This window comes from Staurois parvus, unplaced genomic scaffold, assembly GCF_062004578.1.
Source record: "Staurois parvus isolate SC_StPar_1 unplaced genomic scaffold, SC_StPar_1.0 ptg000029l, whole genome shotgun sequence".
Lineage (NCBI taxonomy): Eukaryota > Metazoa > Chordata > Amphibia > Anura > Ranidae > Staurois > Staurois parvus.
Genome location: NW_028317825.1, coordinates 3,809,910 through 3,830,747, shown reverse-complemented (window position 1 = coordinate 3,830,747; position 20,838 = coordinate 3,809,910). Strand labels below are relative to the sequence as shown.

The 20,838-nt window shown below is 44.5% G+C and overlaps 1 protein-coding gene across 1 annotated transcript in view; it reads right to left on the bottom strand.

Moving 5' to 3' along the window:
* Positions 1–3,533: 3,533 nt before the first annotated feature.
* LOC149471063 (septin-5-like) overlaps positions 3,534–20,838 on the bottom strand; it is a 110,852-nt gene continuing 93,547 nt past the window's right edge. Inside the window, exons 11-12 of the mRNA XM_089657286.1 lie at positions 14,346–14,445; positions 3,534–9,626 (exon numbers count right to left, since the gene is read on the bottom strand). Coding sequence (XP_089513412.1) covers positions 9,567–9,626; positions 14,346–14,445 — 160 coding nt within the window. The 3' untranslated portion in view covers positions 3,534–9,566. The remainder of the gene's footprint in view (positions 9,627–14,345; positions 14,446–20,838) is intronic.

The following is a 20,838-nucleotide window of genomic DNA, read 5'->3' as shown; positions in this document are numbered from 1 at the left end:
ACGGCTTGAACTATCTTTCTTTGCATGTAATGAGTCTATCTCATATATTAGTTTCACCTTTTAAGTTGCATTACTGAAATAAATGAACTTTTGCACGATATTGTAATGTTTCGAGTTTCACCTGTATATATCATATAATTAAAGAACACAAAAAAGAAATTGTTGTTTGCAATAAAATAATTTTTTTTAAAAACCTCTTTACTTTTAATATACACAGTGCTACATAGACTCATTTTGGTTCAAGACAGCAACAACCATATTGCAGAAATACTGAATAAACTAAAATCAATAACTATTTAAAAAGCAATTCCAGAAGAAAGAAAAAAATGGCAGTTATAATTGTAATGTATGCCTGTATACGGTTTTTTTTTCTGTTAGTGTCTTTTATGATATATAGCTTCTATAGCCTGACCAATGTGACATATTTGTGTTAGACGGTGGAAGCAGAACTTCTTTATGTGTCACAACAAACCCTCTAAAACATTCCTGTACTTCATGTGAGACTGCAAATTTGTCCTATCCAAACCCCATAACAACAAAGATTCAAGTTGATAATCATTGCTGCAGTAAAACAGCAAAAAATAACACAGCTACTTTTGATTATATTCAACATTCCTCTCAGTAAAGTTCAGGGAACCTCTGGTAACAAAGATGAACAGCTGAAGGGATCTTAGGTCCTGCAAGGACATAGGGCTGACCCACTTGGACTGCAGTACTCTGGTAGCAATTTGGAGAAATTATTTCCACAGTAGCTGGGTCTTCTGGAGAAGCTGTGTTCTTTTAGGCTCTAGCTGCCCCCATGCTGGTTCTGACAGTGGAGGGCCTCCCCCCTGGCTGCATATCACATGACCGGCTGCTTCTGCCTCATCAGGTGTGGCCTCTCTAAGCTGTAAGGGGAGGGAACAGAGAAACTAAAATTCCTTGGATGTGTCCTGGAAACCAAGGAGTATTATACGGGCCTTCATCTGCATCTGAGAATGGTGAGCAAATGTGCACTCTGCAACCCCATATAAAATTGCATCTCAGATATACTTCAGAAAAGAATTGAAACAGGACTTGAATGTGAACAGTTAGAACAAGCTGCAATGTGGAGACACAAACAAGGCTGGTGTATTTTCTACAATAAAAATTACAGTGTAGTATAGCAGATACAGTTGTGAAAAATAAATAACCAGTGTCAGGAGAGCTGCTTGCCTACATGTGTAAATACATGGCAATTTTTTTCATTAAATATTTTTTAAGTGACAAGAAAAGGCACCACTTTGCATGTACCTGTGGGCCACAACCTGGAAGCCATTCTTCAGCATCCAAGTCCATCACTTTTTGCAGGGTGCCTAGTGAATACCTGTCAGTTCCTTAGAGTCTTGGCCTTGGGTCCCCATATTTTCAAGAAAACAAGCAGAGGCATAAATGTGAAGACATAAGGCAGGTGTTTTTCTACAATTTAAAGTACAGGGTAGCATCTCAAATAAGATTGTAAAAAAAAGTGTACCATTGGCAGTACAGTTTGGCTTTAGTGAGTGAAAACTGTTGAGACATATGGTAACTTTCCAAAAATTAGGAACATTTATTGGCAAAGGGAAAAGTGGGGAAGTATAGGAAGGAGGAGAGATAGTAAGAGGTGGAAATGTTGATGACAGTGGTAGAAACATCGAGAACAAGAGGGAAAAGTGTCTTCTTTTTGTAAAACAGATATAAAATACATTTATTAATTTCATCAGCAACATATGAATTGGTGATCCAGGCCTGATTAAATGAAAGTAAGCTGGGGAATGCTGTCTAGGGACCAGTGGATGTGTTTCTGACACTTGCAGCAGGGAAAGTACCTTGAGCACATTTTGGGACCACCTTGGCAAGTGGCATTTTATGGCCATAAGTTTTGGCTGGGTAATAGGGGATCATGGGGCCCCTGTGTCCTCGCCCACACTCAAACCAGACCCAAAAAAAGCCTATGAAAGGAACCAGGGGCATCTCATGGGGCCCCCTACTGACCCTGGGCCTTCGGGCAGTGCCCGAGCGCCCGAATGATCAGTCTGCCTCTGGCCGCAGCCCGTTTCACTGGCCATCCTGTATTCCAGGCGCTGGCATCTTCAGTGTGGGCACCCAGCTGTGACAGCTTGCAACTTCACGCCCACTGCGCATGCACGAGTAGCGCTGCACTTCCTGAAGGCACCACCATCTTCTGGGACCTGTCACGTGTCCCACAAGACTTCGGGGAGGGAGGGTAGGAGAACAACTTCTGTTTCCAATCGCCTAGGCGATCGCAGCAGATGTGGGAGCAGGTACCTGGCAAATTCGGGTACCCATTCCCCCCCCACGCCCCAAAGGTGCCAATCCTTAATGGGGAGCGGGGGACCAATCTTTAAAGCGGAACTTCCCCTTTTGTGTGGAACTCCGCTTTAACTGAAATTAATCAAATAAAGGTTAATTGCAATGTGGGTTTTATCTGTAATTCCTCGGTCAAAAATATGCTGCCAAAGTTTTTCATGACTGAAACATTATCCCGTAAAAATTTGTTGGTTCTGAAACAGCAGGCATAGCTTTAAGGCACCCCCTAAACCTGTAACCTGAGATATTTTTTTGTACTTTAGGGTTGCATGTAAGGAAAAGATTCCCAGAATTTCTATGAGTTCTATTATCCCCCCTATTATCCCATAGACTTAATTAGAATTCATAGAAAAGTTCAGATTTTCACCAAAACCCCTGCAAATAGAACACATCATACAGTTAGCTCTCCACTGAATAGGACAACAGTAATAATAGGAGATTTTAGGTACCTTGAAACTGACTGGTGTAACGGCACTGGTGGAAAAGCAAAAGGGCAAAAATGTACAAACTCATTACAGGCCAATTTTCTGGGACAATGTACATAGGCCCCTTAAGTGGTGCTCTGCTGGACCTATTAATCTCAAATAATGCAGAATTTATTATAGATGTTCATATTATAAAAAATACAGGTAGCAGTGACCATAACATGATTCAATTTCGTCAAAGATATAAAAAAACAGGAAAACCCTGGGGGAAAAAGATAATTTTTTAGGAGAACCATTTTCCCAAGGATAAAGGAATATCTTCAACGCATAGTAGCTCATTTATAAAGAAGCATGGATATCACTTCTGCCCTTCATTATACTCCACAATCTTACTCAAATTGGCAGTCTGGAGAATGCAATGCCATGTGATCTGCTTTTTTTTAAACGCACAACTGTGATAAGATCACTAAGCTGTCAGGAAGAACACTTATCTGCTCTTTTTGTATATACAGTATGTTGCTTATACATGGAGCAATGAAGTGACATGAAAGCAGGTGAGTTTTTCACTGCCCTGCTGTGTTCTCTATTGCCATCCTGCTACTGGTGAGTTCTCGCCAGTGGAAGGATTACATGGGACTTATTCTTTCTAGATTGCAATGCACACCTAGAACTTAGCCCCAGGACAGTTTAAATTTACCCAGAAAACTTGAGTCGTTTGCCGGACAAGGAGAACTCTGGGCTGGGTGACAAGTGAAATATATTAAATAATCAAACCAAGAGCAAGAGGAAGACAAAGTTTAATGTCACCAATTATAAGTAGTGCAGGTTCAGCCAGTTGCTGGAAGCAAATGTGAATACTGATTTGTCATTAGAAGAATACATGCAGCAACAGGCAAGTCATTAGGAGAGTGACAAGGAAAGTCAGCCAGTGCAAGGCGAAAGTTTGCAGCAATGTCTCTGTATTCCAAAACATATATTTTTCTGTGACCTCAAAAGGCTTATGTCTTCTGTGTAACTCTTTAAAGAAAACCTGTACTGGGATAAATATGAAGTCTGCCATTGCTGACATCCTGAAAACACTAAATACCTGGCTGCCATTCCGATCCACTTGATCCATTTATTTCGAAATCACTAACCTGGAATAAGTTTGCAGGAGCTCTGAATTAATTTTTATCTAATTTTCAGCAGGTTCCAGGTTACTTCCAAGAAAGACACAGCTAAACAATTGGATATTTCCAGAATGAGATGAGCTATGTCAGTTTACATATTTCCAGCAGTACCAATTTCCTTTAACTCATCAATATCTGTGCCCTATGGCATGAGAACCTCAGGCGTCATAAACTATTGGAAAAATAATTGATCGCTAGCTGCAGTCTTGATTGCAGATAACAAATGTCACCCAGACCTGTGCCAATGTTTTTAAAATGTACCAATGTCCTTAAAAGGCCTTTAGAGCACCATGAATATAAAATATGACAAATGTGCCTTTCTGAAACAACATTCATATCAATCTAGACTTGTGTGTGTATATATATACTGTTTTGAAATAGTGCCATTGCCCATTTTATTTCTTAGTTAAAGAGTTTTTGCACTATAAAAAATATTTTAGTATGTGTCTATTAACTCAGAATGCAGCTTTGAGAGTCCCTGCAGTGATGATCTGTTAGATTTATGCTCTTTTCACACAAAGTATTACCTTTCCATTTGTGTTAATACTTAAAGTGGTTGTAAACCTCAAACATGAAAAATGAACAAAGCATATCCCTATAGTGTGTACTTGTCTCAATTCAGAGTACTGGGTATAATTTCTGTCTGCTGCTTGGTTCCTCTGCTATTTACATGAATCGCTTCTGACAAGTTTTCCTTACACCAAGAGGTAAAAAGGTGTAAGGGAAGAGAGCACCAGCACATAACCAGTGATTGACAGTCTCAGCTCTGTTCTTATGTGCTGTTTCACACAGGAGGGTGTGTCTTTTCTCTTCAGTCAGTTCTCAGTGCAACTTCAGCTCCCCGCCCCCTGCTTTCTGAAACTCAAACAAGCTGTATAAATTCAGGACTTTGAACAGCTGTAGAGAAGAGAAGATAGCAGATAAACAGGTACAACTTATGTAGGAGGATTTGATTAATCTCTGTATTACCTGAGGTCAGACACTTCACTGGGTATATGTAAAGGTTAACAACCACTTTAAATGAAAGTTTTTTTCATACATTGATATTGTATTGCTCTAAAGTAGCCCATTCACTCTGAATGGGCCCTTAATATACTTCAAAGCATGAAAAAAAGGAACCTGCATGACTTTTGGGAATCATGGTGCATCACCATGGTTGCTGTTAGAAACCACAGGGCCCCATACAGCCAACCTGACAGGGCCCCCCCATAACCCCCCCCCCAGTTTACTAGGCTTCTGTTATGAATGAACACAGTGAGTGATAGGTACCAATCACTCATTGTGTTCATTCAGGATACAAATGGTAAATGTGGCATATATACTGGACCCTTCCCCCACTCTCTGTCTTGAAGGATCCAATTGTGTGCTTGCAGCTGCCAGTGGGAGGGTGAGGAGGGAAGCTGGCAGCACTGCCGGGGTGGGGGCACACAGGGGGGTATGGGCAGCAGGGGGAAACATATGGCGCACAGGGAGGGTGATGGGTGCAGTGGGGAAGGGGGCAGTTACTGGAACCGATCCCCTGTATGGCTCTCTAAAGCAGCTGAAAAGTCAGCAGGAGGAAGAGGTGAAGAAGCCAGCTTTCAGCTGCTGCTGAGAGCCATACAGGGGATCGGTTCCAGTAATCCCCCCCCCCCCGTCATGCCGATCACCCTTCCTGCCCACTTCGGATTCACCCAAGCTGTCTGGGCCCCCCTGATGGCCTGGGCCTCGTACAGGAGGACTGGTGGTAACTCCCTTATCCACGGCCCTGTGTATCGTAACACACAGAGCATTTAGGTTTGTTCTTTTATGAGGCACTGTAGTGCTGGTCAACATGTTTACATTTTATATGTACATTGGGATGTCATTCAAAATTAAAGGCTACACATTGCAAGGCAAAAATACAATATGATGTAGTGCATTGTGGCAGCTTTTCAGACATCTTACACCACACAAGCTGTAAATGTACCCTGAATCCTACCTGCTTGACATATGGGCAGAACAGCTAGCAATCAAATTTCATATAGAGACTCTTTTCTATAAGTCCATCACAAGGAGGAATCTGAGCTAGCTATATATTAGCCATATAGTCTGCAATATGGATGGTGTGGGAATATGGGCTGTAAAATAAAAAAAAAAACCCTACATGGCAGAAAATAAAGTGTATCTAACCCTAAAATAAAAATGTTACATATTGCCGCTTACCAGTACTTAGATGTGGTGGCATTAGTTTTCTTTTTTTAAACTTCATTTCCTTCATTTTCACCTGTTGATCTTGCCAGTAAAACACCTTCTGCCTTAGGGTGCTGCTCACTCACTGTACCATATATATAGAGAGTAGCAGTGTTGTCGCATTAGGGCTGCTCTCTTGATTCAACTACAAAGTCTTCTTGTCCTTGGCTCCATTAAATTAGGGATTTATAGTTTTCAGGGAATAGCTTGGAAGAAAGGTAACAAGAAAGTGAACACTTGCATTTCTGGCAAGATCAACAAGTTTTTACTCAAAATGTTCTTAGTTAAAAAAAAAGCAATCTAATTCAGCCACCACATCTGAGGACTGATATTCTACAATACACTACATTTATTACAATTTACATTTCTTTTTTGGGTTAAGATATAGTTTTAGTAAATCTCTCCCATACTTTGAAGTAGAACAACTTTAGCAAAACTTTAAAGCAGAACTGAAAGTTCTAACCTGTCTACTCTAAAACTGAAAAAAAAAAGGTTTGCCTTACAGTTAAAGTACATGTTAAATGTACCGGTATGTTGCATGGGATAAACATATTATTAAATGAGCCGAAGTATATGAAGCAAAGATTAGCACTGAGCTCTCAAATATAGCTGATCTCCATTGGACAGCCTATAGTTACAAATAATTACATTGTATGAAATGTCCATCGTACATGCTGTGTGTAGGCTTTAATTATTATTACGGGTTCAGATTTGACCTTGTATGTATAAACTTTGATTTTTATTCAAGGTTATCATATTAGCAGAAGTAGCATATGTGAAGTCTTTTATGCTAGAAAACCTCTAAATATAAAATTCCATCATGCCTTGGCTTCCTGTGTTATATGGCATGATAGCAGTCGGATGGACTGCTGCTGGTATTATGTTCAAACACTTGACTGCTGCAAACATGATGAGTTGTTCCTTCCTCTGACGTGCGCAAAACTGACTTTATTAAAGACAATTATTCATTTTACTCACTTGTGCTTATAATGTATTTAAACCCCAAAACAAAAATATATTATATCAGACTTTAGATATGGTGTACAGTAGATGGGGGTATTAGTTTTCTTTTTCTTCAGGTTTGTTTTCTTTTTTCTCACTTTTTGATTCTGCCAATGACACAATTCCTGTCTTAGGATGTCAATGCACACTAGCTTTACTGTATGTCATCCTCTGCTGCTCTCTTGATTTGGACTACAAACCCCTCCTTCTCTCCTCTTCTATATTACATAGAAGCATAGTTTTGTAGCTTACAGAAGATAGTTGGGAAGGCTGATAACATAGGTTGAAATATCAATCCAGATATTAAAAATGACAAGGACACTGGAGTTCTGGCAAAATCAACAGGTAAAGCCTTGTACACATGATGAGAATATCAGACAATTTTTTTTTTTTTTTGTTTTCTTGCATGCTACTCTCATATCGAAAATGAAGATCTTACTAAAGTGACGAAAGCTCTCGTATGACAGAATACAACTTCGAAAATGATGTATTGAATTGTAATGTATTCTTTCATTTTCGAGCAAGTGTGTTCTTGGTCACTCGATTTTTTATGGACAAATACTGTACTGATTAACCACTTGGTAACCGAATGACGGCTACAGCGCGGTTACTCAGTTCTGGGAAGGTATCATATGACATCCTCCCAGAACGCCCCTCCCGCCCCTCCTATAGACACAGTTGATCACATGATGAGGTAAAAGGCCAATCACAGCGGCCTTTTACCATGTGATCAGCTGATCATGGAGTAAATACAGTTGCCGGTTATCTGCAGCACTGTCACAGCATGAGGAAAGTACTGCCGATAACCAGCAGCTATCACAGAGCAGATCAGCACTGATCATCTGGGCACTGCTGATCAGTGCCCTGCAGTGCCGCCCAGCAATGCCACCCACCAGTGCCCAGCAGTGGCACCCATCAGTGCCCAGCAGTGTCACCCATCAGTGCCCCCCATCAGTACCACCCATCAGTGCTGCCCAGCAGTTGCACCCAGTAGTGCCACCCATCAGTGCCGCCCAGCAGCGCCACCAGTCAGTGCCTTCAGTCAGCGCTGCCCGTCAGTGTCGCCCATCAGTGCCTCCTATCAGTGCCCATCAGTGTTGCCTATCAGTGACCATTATTGCTGCATATCAGTGCAGCATCATCAGTGCCCTCTCATCAATGCCCACCAGTGCTGCCTCATCAGTGCCACCTCATCAGTGCAGCCTATCAGTGCCCATCAGTTCTGCCTATCCGTGCCACCTCATCAGTGCCCATCATTGCTGCCTATCAGTGCCCATCAATGCTGCCTATCAGTGCAGCCTCATCAACGCATATCAGTGAAGGAAAAAAAATACCCATTTGCTAAATTTTATAATAGACATTTTTCAAATTTTTTGCTCTTTTTTTGTTTATAGTGCTAAAAAAAAAAGATTGGCAATTAAATACCACCAAAAGAAAGCTCAATGTGTGTGAAAAAAATTATAAAAATGTCATATGGGTACAATGTTGCATGACTGCACAATTGTCATTCAAAGTGCAACAGCGCTGAAAATTGGCCAGGGCAAGAAGGGGGTAAAAGTGCCTGGTAGGCAAGTGGTTAAATGAAAACCACTCATTCTGGTATTGTATGTGCTTGTCCTTTTGGATAATTTTGCATAAACTGTCGTGGTCAGCTCTCAGAAGCTGTATACTAACAATCAGATTATCAGACTATCGATTTGTCCGATTTTTTTATCATGTGTACTAAGCATAAGAACACATTGGGCGCTGCCAAACAATGACTGCAAATGATTGGCTGCAATAACTGATCAGCCTAGAATTATCTTCTCAGCTCTTTCAGTTTTCAGATTGAAAGATGTCAAGTGGTAAGGTGCCAACAGGGACATCCACTGCTTGAATTTTGTCCGGTTTATCAAAAACCAGCCAAAATGTATTTATTGGGGGGATTTACTAAAATTGGAGCACTCACAATCTGGTGCAGCTGTGCATGGGAGCCAATCAGCTTTTAACTTCAGCTTGTTCAGTTAATCATTGGCAACAAAACCTGGAAGCTGATTGGTGTCTATGCACAGCTGCACCAGATTTTGCACTCTCCAGTTTTAGTAAATAACCCCCATTGCATAGTGAGGTTTAGCCTGAAAAAATGCAGTAAATTTTGACCTGGGGTTTAGATATCCCTTAACTCTCAAGCAGACTGTGACTCACTTATACAAGAATATTTTCATCAAAATAGATTTCATTTAATTTTTTTCACTAAACCCTGTCTATACGAAAGCCTATACTATGTCCCAGAGTTGTGCTTACTAGACTTATCTATTTTTCTATTCATGTTTGGTTTTCCCTCTGCAGGCACCTGGTCTGTATGTTCAATTCCATAAGCTTGATGTTTCCAAAAAGTAGAGATATCAGTGGGAAAACAGAGGTAACGAGTCAAGAGTGGCACAGGAAAGGCTTAATGAGAGTCTTTCATCTGTCTCTGCATCTTCTGCAGAACTTCCTGCATCCTCCGCAGCTGGGGAAATAAGAAAGAATGAGTTAGAACATCATTTGGGGTTCAAGAAATTGCTCCTCTATGCTGTTTTTGCTTATAAATAAATATAGATAGCACTAATGATAAGTGAACTGACTAAAGTAAATGCAAACAGTCACTAAAATCTTATTTGAGTGTTAACATGATAATGTGATCTCTTAGATTGTAAGCTCCAAGGATCAGGGCCCTTCTAACCCTCTTGTATTGAACTGTATTGCTGAGCAAACTGATGGAACTATATAAATCCTGTATAATAATAATATAATAATTTCAAGTGGAAGTTTCAGTTTTTTAAATCTGAAGAAGTTTAGTATGTATATTTTTGTTTTATTTCTGGGGTGGGGGGTGGGATACAACGCTGTAATAGTTAATTATTTGTAACGGTGTATATCCCATTAACTGCAGACAGCTGATGCTGCTGAAAATGATCTGTTCAGTGCCTCCGCAGAGCCACCAGATATTGTCTTTAGCAACTGCCTTAATGGTGCTGTATAGGTAAAATCTGCTGCTACTACAGTGAAAGGATGCTCACCCCCTTTCTGCCTGCTCTACCATTCACAGAACTCATTCTCTTATGCCATACACGGTTAGAAAATCGTTCAAAAAAGCATTCAATATGCTAATTTTGATGACCGAAATGCAAAGTTGTATGGCAAAAAAACAGAACTGTCAGGTCAGAATTTTTGAGCCTCAACAATTGATTTTCTAAAAATTAGAAGTGGATTTGAGCGAAAACAGTTTGAAAAAATCTACAGCGTATGATTGTGTTAAAATGTAACCCTGTACGTGTAATAGATCGACAAACAATGCACCATTTATGTTGTTATTGATCAATAATATACCAATAATTGAGGGCAATAATAGATACAATTATGGCATTATCACATTCACGTTTGACAGATCTTTATAAAGTGGACCATTTTAAAACGATTTTCTAACCAGCATTACTGTCCCACAATGAACTTTGTTGTGTGAATGGATGAAGAGCAGATAACAGACTGGATCCCCTGCTCATTCCCAGAATGCAATAAGATTGCTAAGTTTTTATTGCTGTCTGTGCATAAGGGAGATGTCTCCTCCTTTCTGTCATTGTGAAACCATGATAAGGGGAACATGTGTCACTGGACAATGAAGAACACATTGAGAGCAACACACACCTGAGAAATATTCTAACCCTTCTCCATGCTGCTACAAAAAGTGTTTTTCTTTCTCTCTTTATTTCCACTACTTCCTTCTGCTGCCTCTGTATACCTTTCTGCCAGGATGAGATGTGAAGGTAAATTTCCCCAAAGCATTCACAAAAAAATTAAAATAATAAAAAATAAAATCTTGACAAATCCTGAAGCTAACTAAAAATGTAGTCTTGAATTGGGCTTTAGTAATATAAAGTCATAGCCAGTATCTGTCCTGACCGCAGATACACGTCTTCTGGGCTTGAATTTCGATTTTTTTTTAATGTTTTAATTTTGCATTTTGTAGCTGACAGTGTGAATGCTGTGAGAACCTTGGGCTCCAGAATACATATTAGAGATGCATAGAACTGATGACACAATCATATGGTAACCAAAATATCTCCATATTGTACAAATTTTAGATGTGTAGAGCATTCCAGGGGTTACAAATGATTTTAAACAGGTATAGGACCTGCAATTGTTCTGTTCCTAGCAATGACTCAGAGAAGGTTGTGAACCTTGTCAGATCAGCCCACAAAGACTGTGCTAAGTCCTGCTGATAATCATCAAGTGGCAGGTTGAAAAGATCCTATTGTGGTATCAACTGATGAAAGTTTAGGAAATACTGATCTAGTGAAGTAAATCTGGAAATGTAAATGGATATCAGTGATAGTCAACTCACAGGCTGCCAGATGTTAAGCAACTACAGGTCTATGCATGTGCTAATAGACTTGGTGATTGGGCTAGTGTATGATTACATCACTCCCTCTCTCTGTAGGGGTCCTTCAAGGTTCTGTCCTTGGACCCCTTCTCTTCTCCATCTACACCTCCTCCCTTGGTCACTTGATAAACTCCCATGGCTTTAGGTACCATCTCTATGCTGATGACACACAAATCTATCTTTCTACCCCTCACCTCACCCCTTCAGTCTCCACTCGCATTACTAACCTACTAAGTGACATATCGGCATGGATCTCACTCCACTTCCTCAAACTCAATCTTTCCAAAACTGAGCTCTTAGTATTCCCTCCAGCCCGTGCCCCTCCCCTGACTTCTCCATAAATATCAATAACACAGTCATCATTCCCTCCCCTCATGCCAGGGTACTAGGTGTAATCCTAGACTCCCATCTGTCCTTTCAGCCCCAAATCCAATCACTGTCCAAATCTTGTAGACTTCACCTCCGCAATATCTCCAAGATACGCCCGTTCCTAACCTCGGAAACCACTAAGCAACTTATTCACTCCCTTGTTATATCTCGCCTTGACTATTGTAACTCCCTCCTCATTGGCCTACCTCATCGCAGGCTATCCCCTCTTCAGTCTATCATGATTGCTGCTGCCAAACTCATCCACCTTACTAACCGTTCTATATCTGCCACCCCTCTCTGCCAATCCCTCTACTGGCTTCCCGTTGCCCAACGGATAAAATTTAAAACACTAACAATAACGTATAAAGCCATTTATAACTCTGCCCCAAATTACATCACCAATCTTGTCTCTAAATATCACCCAAACCGTACTCTCTGCTCCTTGCAAGACCTCCTACTCTCTAGCTCCCTTGTCTCCTCCTCCTATGCTCGTCTCCAGGACTTCTCCAGAGCTTCCCCCATCCTCTTGAACTCTCTACCCCAATTTATCAGACTATCGCATACTCTGCTCACTTTTAGGCGATCTCTAAAAACCTATCTCTTCAGGGAAGCCTATCCTGCCCTCAGCTAATACTGGAATCTTCTACTCTTCCAACCAGTCCATCCCCCACAGTTACTACCTTTTGTACCACTAGCCCCTGCCTCCTAGATTGTAAGCTCCAAGGAGCAGAGCCCTCCTATTCCTCGTGTATTGAACTGTATTGTTGCTGTATTGTCTCCGGTAATATTGTAAAGTGCTGAGAAAACTGTTGGCGCTATATAATTATAATAATGTGTACTTGTGAGCTACTATAGTGATATTTAAAAAAATGCTTATAGATAATTGACTCCTAAAAATGTGATGGTGCATCAACACAAATACACATACTCATAATGCTGTGTGAAAATAAACTAATAAAATATTAAATGTGTCGCGCTCCATCTACTAAACTGAGGAAGCCACGTGACCCTGTGGCGTAACGCGTAGGGGAGGGGCTCTGACGTCTTGACGCCACTTTCAGCAGAACGGCGAGTACTGTCATTGTGCATGGGCACACATCGAAAAACGCTCTGTATTGCTTTGTGGAATGTGAGTGCGCATTTTACCGGAGATAAATTAAAGTCTTTGTAAAGGATAAAGCACTATGTGGGAATCTTTCTTTTTCATGGTCTAAACTGGAGGAGCAAAAGGGAAGAAGAGGAGATAGGAGATTGATCCCCACAGGACGAGGGGAGATATCCGTATTCATCCATCTAGCCCTCACAGCTCAGAAGAATTTGGGAGGCCACCCAGTGGAAGGAGAGTAATATTACAGTCCACTCCAACAGCAATATATGTTTTACAGAGATCAAAATTGGGACATTTATATTATGTCTAGTTAAGGACAATAAGTATATAGCTCCATTTAGAACTTTGGGCTGTATAAGTGAGGTGAGAACACAATATCACTTGCACAGCAAGACTAAATAGAGGTCTTTTTTATTTTTATTTAAAAAATTTTTGTGTATTTTGAATTTTGCACATATATATTTTGTTTTGCACATATATATCACCTTAAATGATGGTTTCTTGTTTATCTAATTTTTATAACAATAATATCACGTATATGGAATTTGAATATATTTATTAGAGTTTTTTTACATTATTGATCTCAGTAATTTATAAAACATTTAGCAATATTGCTTAAATAATCAATTATAGCACAGAGGTGTTTTTATTTTTAATTTATTTACATCACTATGGATTAATATTTATTTACTTATATTATTTATTATTAATTAGCACAGATGTGCATGATATGCACATTTGAAGGGGAGAGTATTGCAAATATTTCAGTGTTTAGTAGATGGAGCGCGACACATTTAATATTTTATTTGTTGGCGCTATATAAATCCTGTATAATAATAATAATAATGGATTTTCCCATTTACTATGTGACTGTTGCCAGTCAGATATTAGATTACTAATGGAGTCATTTTCAAATATGATAGGACTTTTTAGGTGCTCAAACTCTCAGGAAAGAACCAAGAGCTATATTGTATGAAAATAAAAAAATAAGAAAGAAACAGTCATCTTCCATGTGGGAACATCACCCACACATGAGGTATATTTTTATAATGTAGATTTAAATGTAAAATATTGAATAAATACAGTTCTTTTTTATTCATATACTGTAGTTGTCTGTTCCTTGCTAAGAGGTTGAGCATTTAAAAAATCCCAGTTTCTTGTCTTTCTATTTTTGCATGCATATATGGAAATGTGGTGAAGACTGATAGCTTTCTGCTAATTCACAAACCAATTCACATGCTGGCCTTTACAATAGTATTGTAAATAGATATTCTGAAATATATATTAAATAATATTTTTAACTGTGTTTACCAGAGAGATTGATCACTGACCTCTTCATCCTTTTCCCGGATGAGTTTCAGTGTCTCATGGTCTGGAGATGGGGGCACACTGGGGATTGGAAAGTCTGTACCACTCTCTCTTGTCAGTTTACTGTAGAGACCAAATGTAAGAATCCAATAAGCGGCTGGCCCACTTAGAAGTGGTATTAGGTTATTATAGTATAAGCAAAGCTTATTGATGATTTTTGTATTAATCGACAACACACATGCCTAAATTTCAACTGCCTTTTGTCCAACATCTTGCTGTGAAGAAAATATCCATTATAACTCTACCAAATGTAATATATTAGGTCTGGGTGGAGCAAAGTGTGATTTTCTCTGGCTTTATAATTTTTTAAGAGCTCAGAGACTACAAGTCACTCCGTTCTTTTGAATAAGTAAGCAGCAAGAATTACTTGTTTTCAATTTTGTGGAATAAGGTAATTTTTTTTTTTTTTATTACTAAAGAAAAAAAGAAGGGCACTGGAACAAAAATATCCAAATCTATGGACTTTAGCTTTCATTTTTGATAGGCTCAATATTTAGGGGCACTTGCAGGTCAAAAGACCTTTCATAAAAACCTTGGCGTGTTTTATTGATGCCTGGTACTGGTTTCACCACTGATGTAATATAACCAATCAAAAGTTTACTTCAAACTCAGTTACTGGGTTTTGAATACTTTTAACTTGATGAATTTTAAAAGCAGACAAATTACGCTTTTAATGGCCCTATACAGAATGGGCAGAAAAGAGCACATGTCTTACATGTATTGTTTGAGACATGTTGTAGCCTGGACCTTTAAGATTTCCTGGTGTCAGAATTAATACCGCTTTTGGCAATTAGATATCAAACAATACCCATACCCAGTAGTTGTGATCTGCACACATATTTTATAAATATAAAAATAACTTTGATTGAAAATAGTTACAAATGTGAAAGCAGAATAAATGTTTCTGCAAGTGAAGTTTTGGGACTATTATCAGCTTTCTCAAGCCCAACCACTGGGTATGGGAAGAAAAGAAATGCACAAAATGTTTTATTTTTAACTTTTAAAGAGTAGATAATGGTGGGCAGATGTACAGTTGCAAGAAAAAGTATGTGAACCCCTTGGGATTACATGGAGTTTTGCATGAATTGGGCATAAAATGTGCTCTGAACGTCATCTAAGTCACAACAATAGAAGAACACAGTCTGCTGAACATAATACTACACAAACATTAGATGTTGCCATGGTTTAATTGCACATAACATGTAAACATTCACAGTGCAGGGAGGAAAAAGTATGTGAGGCCCTAGCTTAATGACTTCTCCCAGAGCTAATTGGAGCCAGGAGTGAGCCAACCTTGACTCCAATCAGTGTGATGATATTGGATGTGTTGCTGACAGCTGTCCTGCCCTTAAAAAACACACACCTGTTTTGGGTTTACTGGTTTCAAGAAGCACTGTCTGATGTGAACCATGCCTCGCAGAAAAGAGCTCTCAGAAGACCTACGATCAAGAATTGTTGACTTGCATGAAGCTGGAAAGGGTTACAAAAGTATCTCCAAAGCCTTGATGTTCATGTGTCCACGGTAAGACAGACTGTCTGTCAGGGCTCCCAGGTGTGACCAGAGGTGTGTGGCTGACGCAGGGAAACGCAGACCTCAGATATGTTATAAACAATATAATTTATTAACACTAACAATACAAACATAAACGCAGTGCAATACTAAAACATAATACAGTGCAACCAAACCAAACCAAACCAAACCAACCACCCACAGATAACAGTACATACAAGAAAGCGTCGTCAGGCAGGCCGGGTCAATATCAATAGGGCAGGTAGGTACAGGGGGAGCAAGCGGAGATGGGTCGGGGTCACGGGCCAGGTTCAGCAGGTAGCAAGCAGCGTAGTACAGAGGGTAAGGCGGAGGGATGGTCAGGGTCACAAGCCAGGGATCAGAACAGGTAGCAAGCAGCGTAGTACAGAGGGTCAGGCAGAGGGATGGTCAGACAAGCCAGGGATCAGAGCAGGGTCAGCAGAGAATCAGACAGGAACAGAGAGCAGGAACAGGATACAGGGCCCAAGAGAACACAACACCAAGGCAGAGTCTGCAAGTCTGGCCATCCCTTAAATACCCCAGCATAATCAGTTCCAGGTGTTAGCTGGCTGCAAAGTTGAGTCTCTGATTGCTGGGAGCACCCGCTGGCCAGCCCTGGTACTGCAGATCAAAAGGCAGGTGAGTCCCACCATTGCTGGCTAGTCCATTCCTGACAGTACCCCCCCCTCAAGGAGCGGCTTCAGGACGCTCCAAACAGTCCTAGCTGGGCAAAATGTTCCACTGCCCGGGTCTGGTAACTGGCGGGATATCAAAGACTGGCACACCGGGCAGGACTCCGGGCAACGGCACACCGGGCAGGGGCACACCGGGCAGAGGCACATTGGGCAAAGGCACACCGGGCAGAGGCACATCGGGCTGGACTCCGGGCAGAGGCACATCGGGCTGGACTCCGGGCAGAGGCACATCGGGCTGGACTCCGGGCAGAGGCACATCGGGCTGGACTCCGGGCAGAGGCACATCGGGCTGGACTCCGGGCAGAGCAGCAGGCACCGGGCCCCCGGGCGGAGCGGCAGGCACCGGGCCCCCAGGCGGAGCGGCAGGCACCGGGCCCCCGGGCGGGGCGGCAGGCACCGGGCCCCCGGGCGGGGCGGCAGGCACCGGGCCCCCGGGCGGGGCGACAGGCACCGGGCCCCCGGGCGGGGCGATCGGCATCGGGTCCCCGGGCGGGGCGGGCGCCGGGCCCCCGGGCGGGGTGACAGGCATCGGGCCCCCAGGCGGGGCGACAGGCATCGGGCCCCCAGGCGGGGCAACAGGCATCGGGCCCCCAGGAGGGGCGACAGGCATCGGGCCCCCAGGAGGGGCGACAGGCATCGGGCCCCCAGGCGGGGCGACAGGCATCGGGCCCCTAGGTGGGGCGACAGGCATCGGGCCCCCAGGCGGGGCGACAGGCATCGGGCCCCTAGGCGGGGCGACAGGCATCGGGCCCCCAGGCGGGGCGACAGGCATCGGGCCCCCAGGCGGGGCGACAGGCATCGGGCCCCTAGGCGGGGCGGCGGGCGCCGGACCCCCAGATGGAGCGACAGGTCTCGGGCCCTCAGGCGGAGCGGCGGGCGCCGGACCCCCAGATGGAGCGACAGGTCTCGGGCCCTCAGGCGGAGCGGCGGGTGCCGGACCCCCAGATGGAGCGACAGGTCTCTGGGTGCCCCAGGCGGAGCGACAGGTCTCGGGCCCTCAGGCGGAGCGGCCGGCACCGAGTCACCAGGCACGACAGTGGGCACCGAGTCGTCTGGCAAGACTGCGGGCACCGAGTCAACTGGCGGAACAGCGGGCATCGAGTCAACTGGCGGAACTGCGGGCACCGAGTCGTCTGGCAAGACTGCGGGCACCGAGTCGTCTGGCAAGACTGCGGGCATCGAGTCAACTGGCGGAACAGTGGGCACCGAGTCGTCTGGCAAGACTGCGGGCACCGAGTCGTCTGGCAAGACTGCGGGCACCGAGTCGTCTGGCAAGACTGCGGGCACCGAGTCGTCTGGCAAGACTGCGGGCATCGAGTCAACTGGCGGAACAGCGGGCACCGAGTCGTCTGGCAAGACTGCGGGCACCGAGTCAACTGGCGGAACAGCGGGCATCGAGTCAACTGGCGGAACTGCGGGCACCGAGTCGTCTGGCAAGACTGCGGGCACCGAGTCGTCTGGCAAGACTGCGGGCACCGAGTCGTCTGGCAAGACTGCGGGCATCGAGTCAACTGGCAAGACTGCGGGCATCGAGTCAACTGGCGGAACAGTGGGCACCGAGTCGTCTGGCAAGACTGCGGGCACCGAGTCGTCTGGCAAGACTGCGGGCACCGAGTCGTCTGGCAAGACTGCGGGCACCGAGTCGTCTGGCAAGACTGCGGGCATCGAGTCAACTGGCGGAACAGCGGGCACCGAGTCGTCTGGCAAGACTGCGGGCACCGAGTCGTCTGGCAAGACTGCGGGCACCGAGTCGTCTGGCAAGACTGCGGGCACCGAGTCGTCTGGCAAGACTGCGGGCACCGAGTCGTCTGGCAAGACTGCGGGCACCGAGTCATCTGGCAAGACTGCGGGCATCGAGTCAACTGGCGGAACAGCGGGCACCGAGTCGTCTGGCAAGACTGCGGGCACCGAGTCGTCTGGCAAGACTGCGGGCACCGAGTCGTCTGGCAAGACTGAGGGCACCGAGTCAACTGGCGGAACAGCGGGCATCGAGTCAACTGGCGGAACAGCGGGCATAGAGTCGTCTGGCAAGACTGCGGGCACCGAGTCGTCTGGCAAGACTGCGGGCACCGAGTCGTCTGGCAAGACTGCGGGCACCGAGTCATCTGGCAAGACTGCAGGCATCGAGTCAACTGGCGGAACAGCGGGCACCGAGTCGTCTGGCAAGACTGCGGGCACCGAGTCGTCTGGCAAGACTGCGGGCACTGAGTCGTCTGGCAAGACTGCGGGCACCGAGTCGTCTGGCAAGACTGCGGGCACCGAGTCAACTGGCGGAACAGCGGGCATCGAGTCAACTGGCGGAACAGCGGGCATAGAGTCGTCTGGCAAGACTGCGGGCACCGAGTCGTCTGGCAAGACTGCGGGCACCGAGTCGTCTGGCAAGACTGCGGGCACCGAGTCGTCTGGCAAGACTGCGGGCACCGAGTCGTCTGGCAAGACTGCGGGTACCGAGTCGACTGGCGGAACAGCGGGCACCGAGTCGTCTGGCAAGGCAGTGGGCACCGGGTCACCAGGTATGACAGCGGGCTCTGAGTCAATTGGCACGACAGTGGGCACTGGATCAGGTACCGGATCATCTGGATCAATAGCGGGCATCGAGTCAACTGGCCTAATAGGATCGTCGGGCTGGATCAGTTCATCATGCTGAATGCAGGCATCAGGCTGAGTAGAGGCTTCAGGCTGAGTAGAGGCTTCAGGCTGAAGAGAGGCATCCGGCTGAAGAGAGGCATCCGGCTGAAGAGAGGCATCCGGCTGAAGAGAGGCTTCAGGCTGAGGAGAGGCATCAGGCTGAGTAGAGGCATCAGGCTGAGTAGAGGCTTCAGGCTGAGTAGAGGCTTCAGGCTGAGTCACGGAAGGCAGGTTCACCGGTTTGGATACTGGCAGGATGGTACTGGTTGGAAAGAATTTTCGCTTTTTTCTGGTTTTAACTACTGGAGCACTGCAAGTAAACGCAGGTCTGCAAACAAATGGAGCAGCTGGAGACAGAGAAAAACTGGAGGATGGAACAGGAGAGGGAGCAGTTGCTACAGAGGGCTTTTTTACAGGGTTAAAGGCAGGATAGGTGCAGCGAGTGGGAACAGGGTACTGACATGCGGTAGATAGCCAAGTATACTGGGCTGTAACTGGAGGAGCTGGTGGGAATACAGGAGTAGAGTTAGAAGCAGGACTGGGTTTTTGTAAGCTGACTGAGGCTGGGTGCAACAAGTCTGTCCATGTCTGCAGTATGGGTTGAACAAAGCTGAGCTTACACAAAGCCTGTCTGGTCAATGACTGCACTGCGTTTATACAATCTCTTAGTGTCTGTGGTAAACATGTGGAATAACGCTCCAGAAAGTAACCCACATCATCCTCTAATAACCATACCAGGGACTCTACCTGGTCTGCACTAAATGGTGGCAAAAATTCATCCCTGCATTCAGGGGAACCAGATGAAACCAACTCAGCACAAACCTCAATCAAAGGCTGCACCTCAGAGAACTCTGTGCCCTGATCTACTAGAACATGAGCGAGCCGTATACATTCTAGTAGTTGATCCCTGGGATACTCCTTCAGAGTTTGATAAGCATACTCCCTGTCATCAAACACTAGCAGATATAAATACACAACCTCATCCAGATCCATCCTTCCCAGCAACAAGCCAAGATGGCTTCCCTGTGCAGCCACTTCTGGTCAGGATTGGCCTTGGTGTAATGTCAGGGCTCCCAGGTGTGACCAGAGGTGTGTGGCTGACGCAGGGAAATGCAGACCTCAGATATGTTATAAACAATATAATTTATTAACACTAACAATACAAACATAAACGCAGTGCAATACTAAAACATAATACAGTGCAACCAAACCAAACCAAACCAAACCACCCACAGATAACAGTACATACAAGCAAGCGTCGTCAGGCAGGCCGGGTCAATATCAATAGGGCAGGTAGGTACAGGGGGAGCAAGCGGAGATGGGTCGGGGTCACAGGCCAGGTTCAGCAGGTAGCAAGCAGCGTAGTACAGAGGGTAAGGCGGAGGGATGGTCAGGGTCACAAGCCAGGGATCAGAACAGGTAGCAAGCAGCGTAGTACAGAGGGTCAGGCAGAGGGATGGTCAGACAAGCCAGGGATCAGAGCAGGGTCAGCAGAGAATCAGACAGGAACAGAGAGCAGGAACAGGATACAGGGCCCAAGAGAACACAACACCAAGGCAGAGTCTGCAAGTCTGGCCATCCCTTAAATACCCCAGCATAATC